General features: G+C 37.2%; 2 protein-coding genes and 1 long non-coding RNA gene across 14 annotated transcripts in view; all 3 read right to left on the reverse strand.

Moving 5' to 3' along the window:
* LOC104733742 overlaps positions 1 to 2,108 on the reverse strand; it is a 4,361-nt gene extending 2,253 nt beyond the window's left edge. The window contains exons 1-4 of the mRNA XM_010453295.1: positions 1,829 to 2,108; positions 1,622 to 1,702; positions 1,091 to 1,489; positions 148 to 1,018 (exon numbers count right to left, since the gene is read on the reverse strand). Of these exons, the coding sequence (XP_010451597.1) occupies positions 148 to 1,018; positions 1,091 to 1,489; positions 1,622 to 1,702; positions 1,829 to 2,108 (1,631 nt within the window). The remainder of the gene's footprint in view (positions 1 to 147; positions 1,019 to 1,090; positions 1,490 to 1,621; positions 1,703 to 1,828) is intronic.
* Positions 3,028 to 4,503, reverse strand: LOC104732440. 2 transcript variants are annotated; one of them, XR_758841.2, is made up of 4 exons: positions 4,343 to 4,503; positions 4,177 to 4,259; positions 3,977 to 4,080; positions 3,028 to 3,305 (listed from the first exon to the last, which is right to left on the reverse strand). It is a non-coding gene; the product is annotated as an uncharacterized LOC104732440 (long non-coding RNA). The 2 variants fall into 2 exon arrangements; XR_758840.2 differs by having other exon boundaries at positions 4,177 to 4,503.
* LOC104732441 (LON peptidase N-terminal domain and RING finger protein 3) lies at positions 5,513 to 7,286 on the reverse strand. Of its 11 annotated transcripts, none has more exons than XM_010451990.2 (4): positions 7,199 to 7,286; positions 6,877 to 6,914; positions 6,112 to 6,609; positions 5,513 to 6,007 (listed from the first exon to the last, which is right to left on the reverse strand). In XM_010451990.2, exons 3-4 carry the CDS (start codon positions 6,583 to 6,585, stop codon positions 5,687 to 5,689), a joined length of 795 nt encoding a protein of 264 aa, XP_010450292.1. In that variant the 5' UTR covers positions 6,586 to 6,609; positions 6,877 to 6,914; positions 7,199 to 7,286; the 3' UTR covers positions 5,513 to 5,686. The 11 variants fall into 11 exon arrangements, with proteins under 11 accessions (XP_010450292.1, XP_010450294.1, XP_010450287.1 ...); XM_010451992.2 differs by having other exon boundaries at positions 6,872 to 6,914; XM_010451985.2 differs by having other exon boundaries at positions 7,157 to 7,280.

Below are 7,536 nucleotides of genomic sequence, written 5' to 3' on the forward strand. Positions count from 1 at the left end.
TCAAACCAAACACAATTGATACATGAAGAGGTGAATCAAACATGAACATTATCTCCAAATAACAACCATTGGAGTCCTTGTCTCCGGCGCCTTTTATTCTGCGTCCTAGGTCGAGTTTTTGGTCGTTTTTCCCCAGCAGATGCATACCTTTTTGTTTTCTTTCTTCCCCCTCTTATTTTCCGATTCGGAGGTATGATCTCCTTATCTTGGACGTCATCTAGGATATCCCATCGAGACTTATCAGGTACTAAATAAATTGTCCTGCAATATGCAATTGCCCACAGCTCCGTCCAATAATACTTAGAACACAACTCATGTAACTCGAAATCCTTACCTCCATATTTTTGGTATGTAATGAAAGACGCCAATGCATGCACACAAGGATACTTTTGTATATCGAAAAACCTACAACTGCAACTTCTCAATCGCAACTTCACCAAATAAGGCTTTCCGTCACTGTCAATGACATTGTATTCAAGCTCGAAACCATTTAGCTCTATCACCTTTAGTTTCTCAGCAGTTGCCCATAAATCATGTAAGTAGTTCTCCACTAAAGGCACCAATTTATTTGCGACTGATCCAGACACAGCATCTTTTCGATGTTCATTAAACCATTCAGAGAATTTTTTAAGTATTGCATCAAGCATGGGTATCAAGGAGTACCTCCTTGCATCTTTGAATACACTGTTCAACGATTCAACACAGTTGCTTGTGTCTAGGTTGTATCTATCTCCTGGAAAAACACATCGTGCCCATCTTTCTTTCTGGGTAGATTCTTCAAGATACTTGGCAGCAGAAGGATATCTTGTCGTAAAAGATGCGTAAGCAATGTTGAACTCAGCCACTGTGTAAAACCTACTACACTCCATGAATCTCCATGCAACAACGTCTTTGTTCACGTTACGAGCATAACCTTTCATATTTTGGGATAAATGCCATATACAAAAACCATGATGAGCCAGAGGATACACATTAGCTATAGCTTTTATGAGACTTGTATTTCTGTCAGTCATAAATACTATTTCAGAAGAATCCCCAACAACGGTTTTCAACATCTCCAAAAACCAATTCCAACTTGCATCATTCTCACCATCAAGAACACCAAACGCCAAGGGATAATGGTGACGGTTAGGATCTTTAGCCGACGCAAAAACAAGAACACCCTTATATCCGTTCTTTAGAAAAGTTGCATCCATAGTTATAACTTTCCTCATGACTTTAAATCCTTCAATGCTAGCTCCCAAAGCTATGAACAAGTACATGAATTTATTATTCTCATCGCAATGCACATATGATCTTGTACCATGATTAACCTTCTCTAACATGTGCAGATAACATCGCAGCATCTTGTAGCTTTCTTCTGGGCTACCTTTCAAATCAGTAACAGCTTGATTTTTCCCTCTCAACGCCGTGGAATATGATATATCAACACCTAATTTTGTCTTGACAAGATCCATGATAATTTTCGGAGGTGGAGTTTCCATTTGCCCTGGATAATCACCATGTAAAAGAGAAGCAACTAATTGTGGAGTGCCTTGCCTCTTACTATTGCTTGAACTTTGACTAGCCCGAGAGCATGTATGCATCTTGTTGTGCCTTCTAATCGAGAAAATATCTGTACCTCGAATCCTACCACCTCGTAAACCCCAGTTACATCCTTCTTTAGGACATTTGACCACATAACGCACCTTGTCCGACTTTACTATTTCAAAACTAAAACAGTTAGCGAATGAAGCTCTATCCACCACATCTTGCAATGCCTTCTTGTTTGGAAATTCTTGAAGTTTAGTCAGATCCAAACCGTCATCCCATGGTTCAATATACTTACACGGTTCTACAACAGGGCGTGGCTCAGTATATTCATCACCTTCATCACGTGATTCAGCTTCACCCTCTTTATTAGAATCACCCTCTACAGCCTTTTCTTTGCCTACGTAGACAACAATGGCGTTAGGTCCGATTTCACCATCCTTCGCATGTTGGTTTTCATAGTTCATACCAACAGAACTTTGGTCCCCTATGGGCACTGTGGGCACTGTGGGCACTATGGGCACTATGGGAACTTGCTCAGGCTGAGGCTCAGAAGGGATGACATTCACAAACAACATACATCTTCGCTTCTCATAATTAACGGAGTCTAGATAAACATTAACATCCTCATCATCATTAAGCTCACAATGCTCCAATGTTTCTACCAGTAGTGGCTTGTAGCTCAGCTGCAACTGAACGTTACTTTCAACAAACCCAAGCTTCCTCTGTATCCTTGCTTTTAACATCAACAATGTTATATTCCTCTTGAACATTATACTATACATGCGTCCTTCATATTTAAAATGTAGGCTGACGTTCTCGTATATTGTATCCTGTCAAACCAACCAATATAAAAAAATCATAATTAGTACTACTACCAGTTTTACTAGTTTTACTAAATATACCAGTATTACCAGTTTCACCACCTTCTCTCTCCTATCAAAATTGAATCGAATGGTAGACGAGTTCTAATCGAGTTAATTCACTGAAATGAAAGCCAAATCCCTTTCTTATCTAATAGATAGCTCAATCGACCCATAAACCTTTGTAAAACACCCAATGTGCTAAGCTTTCTTCGATCTAAATCCAATTGAATTTCTATATTTACAAATCAAAAACAAATTCAACCAAAAGCAACTCTAAAGTGAAGTAACGCACCTGCATTTTGAAGAACAACTTGATTCAACTCGATTTGGTGAAGAACGACAGCGGTAGGAGCTCCGACGATGGAAGAATCGCCGGCGGCTGGATTGAGACGTGAGTAACCAGGTGGGTTTCGAGTGGGTTTATCGGGTCGAAAACGAGAGCTGGGTATGTTTTTTTATTTAAAAATTTTAATCTAAATCAATGAAATTAGAAGGCTAAAATCGTCTCACCATCTCTTATTAAAAAAAGTGAGGGTATGAAGAATAGAGAGGAAGATAAGAGATTTGTCAAATTTTTTTAGGGAGTTTTGAGACGTTTACTCCATTGGTCATCCTGAAATGAGTATCTCTAACTTTTAATAATATTAATCTCTTCACATCCTTGTTTTTAAGTTTTGTCCTCCCATTAGTCATTTTAGGGTGTCTTCAAACTTAAGCAAGATAGTTTTTTTTTTTTTTTGAGTTTGTTCAAGAATCAAAACAGCAGAAACAAAAGCTAAGATCACAAGACATGGTGAAGGATGAGAATGATCTTGGTCATTGGGTCATATTATACCATGTCAGAAGATTCTTGATGTGCCGCTACTTCTCCATCTTCAATGCATCTTTACTCTTGTATACACCTGATTACTGTTAAAAACGAACATGTAATTTGATCAGTTTCAGGATTAGACCAAGCTTCAATGTTACTATAGTGACTACACCGTTGCTATAACTTTCTATAGTCTTAATGGGTGAGACTCAAAGTGACATTCCCTGAACTAAAATCATCACAGATAAGAGTTTTTGTTGTATATGTCAAACACTCATTGGTGTTCATGAAAGTTCCAAGTAAATGTGTCATTCTATTCCACAAACAAAAGGATAAGCCTATGAATTTATGCAAACATAGCCATAACCTATCTAAACCTAAGTCAATCATCAACCCAACAAGTGATTCAATTCCAAAGAACCAAAAAGTAGAAGCAGAGGAAAAAGAGTCAGTAGCTCTCTCTTCCTACATCAACAGATAAAGCAGCACTACTCCCACAAAGCATCCGATCAAAAGCTCAATGAGACTTCTGGCTTTGCCTCCATCCGAGACTAAATGCAAGTTTTGAACCAAGCAATCTTCCTAGAGCCAAGCAAAGTATAACAATCTTCCTAGAGCCAAGCAAAGTATAACAATTCCTCAAAACTAAATGCAAGTTTTGAACAATGACAAAGCATAAAATACCCAAGGCAACAAAATTAAAACCCAGAAACCATAATCTAAACTAGACAAAAAGCTGAAGTAAATACAAGTCTGAGGAATAACAAACCTTCGACTAAGATACCCATGAGAAGAGTCCCAGTGCTTCGATACTTGAGATTCCTAGCCTCCAATTCTCCCATTGCAAGTGATTTTATAGCTCTCGCTGACCATCTAAAAACAAAACTGATAAACCTCTCAACAAACAATTCAAATCTAGAAGCTATGGAAATTTTCAAAATTTGATACATAATTTTGAGTGAGACTCACCAAAAGCTTTTGGTGCTATAGTCGTCGCCACCACCATTGGAGCTCATTGTTTCTGCTTTACAATCCCAAGTTTCAGTTTTTTCCTTCAAAAATCAAAATAATAATACCCAGAATTAGCTACTCAAAATTTTTCAAAAATTATTTTGATTGTGAAACTGATGAGAACTTCGATTGGGTTGTTCTACTCGATTTTGAAATATCGATTGATACTCTCGTTTGCTTCGTTTGTGTCGAGAGAGAGAAAAGCAAATGAAGAGAAGAGAAAAAAAAAAAAACCAAACGAAACCAATAAAATTTTGACACCTTAGGTGTCTCTCAGTATCTAATGCAGAGACCCATATCTCTGGAAATTCATGATTAAAACATTATTTTTCATTCACTTAATTATTAAAAAAATAAAAGACATCTCAAGGGGATGACCAATGGGAGTGCTCTAAGCTATCATTTCTGTCCGAGTATTTTTTTTTTTTTAACATTTGCCTTAATTAAAAAAGAAAAAAAAATCCTTTGAAGAAATCGTACCTCAAGCCTAATTAACTAACGGTGTTGGCATTATGGCATATATGTGAAAAAAAATCTATTACAATGTCCTAGTGAGTTTCCGTGATTATGAACTCTTCCAGCTTCAAATCTTGACACAAGAGATACAACAATAAAAGGGTGGTTTTTCTTTTTTTTGGAGGATATAGGCCATGGCCATAAGCTTCTCCACCAAGCCAAGAAAGTGTCCAAATTTATTCCTGTTGAACTCTCTCTTTTGATTCCCAGCTTTTTTTTTTCAAATATTCAATCCTTTTATCTTGTACTTCCTCCGTTTCAAAATATAGGATGTTTTAGAGAAGTTTGTTGTTTCATAATACAGGATGTTTTCAAATTTCAATGCAACTTTTAGATTAGTTTAGTAGTTTATATTATGCAGTATTGTTTCTGATTGGTTGAACTTATTAAAAGTAAAGTTTTCTTAATCTGTGTGCTTTGCTTAAAACATCCTATATTTTGAAATGGATGGAGTATATGCTACATTTGAGTTTTGACGATTAGATTATCACTTTTATATTCTTCTAATTTCTATATTATGTTTTGAGTTATGGGAGCTTATTTCGGCAAAATTTAGCATTAGTGACGATAATTCATGGCAGTTTGGGTAATCTTGGTTTTGATTTATGTGCGGATGGTGGTTCTCAAAATCAGTTATGTTGGACTTTGGACGTTGTAATTGGTTCATGTAAATTTATCATCGCTAATTAGTTCCTCTTATCATCGTAGTAAATTTATAACTAGTGAGACTTCAAAAGATGCATTATAAATCATAAATGTAGTCCCAATGCCGGTTAAAAGAGTAACCGTCATGTCTTTCTTTCTATGGGAGCTTAATCTTCTCTTCGGCTTCTAATGAGCATTGTTGTGAAGGTTCATCGTTTGAGATTCACAAACAAACAAGCTAAGTGAAGAAAACAATAGAAACACCTGAATAATAATAATATACAACAGCAGCAAAAGAAAAGCTAACCTAGAAAATATCAAGAACTTGTAAAATGGTAGTGTTACATAACGGACAGTTTCCTCTCTGTACCCAAAGCTCTCTCGAACACAATCTGCAAAACGTATGTCCACACGGTATAAAAGCCGCACCTTTACTCCTTATCATACACACGCAACAACCCAACTCCGCCGTCGCCGTCATCCCCACCGCCTCTCCTCCTCCACAACCATTTCGTCCCTCCCCTTCCGCCTCCACCTCAGCCGCTTCTCTCTCGCCGCAGACATCATACATTTGTCCATCATTATCCTCCAACAACTCCATTAGAGACATCCTCGGCGGCTGCATTTCCTAAGATAACAAAAATTACAAGAAAGCTTAATCTTTTAAGTGTTCTGATACCAAACCACAGTAGAGTTTTGTTAACTATTTCTAACTGATTAACTGATCAATACCTCTCTATCTGCCGCCAACACCGTACCTAACCGGCGCCTTCCTTCTCGCTCCACCGCCTCATCTCCACCATTCCTAACGTCACCACTGCTCCGGTCAGTCTCGGAGTTAGAGAGGAGTTCTCCAAGACGGTTTAATCGATGACTCTCACTATTCAGATTATGGATAGGAGTATCCAATGTCGGGATAGGATTATTAGACGAGATCCAGCCCGTAGAGGTGCGTTTGAGACGGAGCTTATCCCGGAACGATTTCCAAGCGGTTTTATCACGGCGACGCTCTCTTCTCATCACGTCAAGTAAACTACCATTCGAGTGGTTCCTAGCCGGAGACGACGGCGCAGTAAGCGATCGGAAACCACTCGTTTCAGCCATCAGAATATCTTCAAGAGTCACTGAGCTCCGACCATTCTCAACCGTTGACATACGGTCTAATAACGTCACTCTAAGCCTATCTCCACCGTCCATTTGAATCATCTTGTCAAAATAAAACTATGTGACCTGAAGACAAGAACCCGCTAAATCAAGAATTCTCAAGAACGAAAAAACACACACACAAAATTTTCCTGAGAAAATGGAAAAAACAATTTCGTCGGCAAAGAGAGAGAACAGAGAAGGGAAAGAAAAAAAAACCAGAGGACTCGTTTCCCGAGAAAATCTCTCAGGTTTTTTTTGTTTTTACCAACTGAGAAAATAGTGAGTGAGTAAAAAACAGATCCACTTCATTATTATATGTGAAGGACTTAGAAGAATCATCGGATACCTTACCTTCTCTTTGCACTAGAATCCGGGAATCTATAACAGATCTGTAATCAAAATAAATTTTTATATTTTAATCAATCTCAGACGCTTTTACACGAATCTGACAAAAATAAAGAACAAATCATTTCGTTTCTCGTTGTGTGTATATAAACTTGTTAAAAACAAAAAAAAACAAAATATACTATGCTATCACAAAGAGTGATTGAATTAAGAATTATTTTGTGGGTCAAAAAGGAATTAAGAAAAAACAAAAAGTAAAAGAAGATCACTTTATTTTTTTACATACTGATTGAATTCATCTGCTTTGTTTTTGCTCTTTTTTACTCACTTTCTCTTTATGGTGTTTTGTTGTACTGTGTCTCTTTTGAAAGAGTGGGAGACGTTTTTAGAAATGAGCAGAGGAGGAGATAGATAACCTTATGCGATTTTACGTTTGTGTTCATCCATTAAAGCAAGCAGTTGACAATTTTCAAACATAAGGGTATATCCGGTAATTCAACAGCTTTCTTTGTTCTTTATGTATCTGTGGACGAGTGTGTTTCTCTCAGTCGTACTTGGATGGAGTTTGTTTAGGTCCTGTAAATTACTTGAAATTTATTAATTTTGTATTCTGTATATTATAGTTTTCAATTTTGGAATATAAACTTTTAAGAATATGCATGACAT

Source organism: Camelina sativa, chromosome 12 (genome assembly GCF_000633955.1).
Source record: "Camelina sativa cultivar DH55 chromosome 12, Cs, whole genome shotgun sequence".
In the NCBI taxonomy this organism is placed as follows: domain Eukaryota; kingdom Viridiplantae; phylum Streptophyta; class Magnoliopsida; order Brassicales; family Brassicaceae; genus Camelina; species Camelina sativa.

Excerpts from the sequence above, each read along its gene's own strand:
- LOC104732441 (XM_010451990.2), bottom strand. The coding sequence starts at position 6,585 with ATGATTCAAATGGACGGTGGAGATAGGCTTAGAGTGACGTTATTAGAC. Across the intron at positions 6,008-6,111 it reads TGTTGGCGGCAGATAGAGAG|GAAATGCAGCCGCCGAGGAT; the intron begins GTATTGATCAGT and ends TTGTTATCTTAG.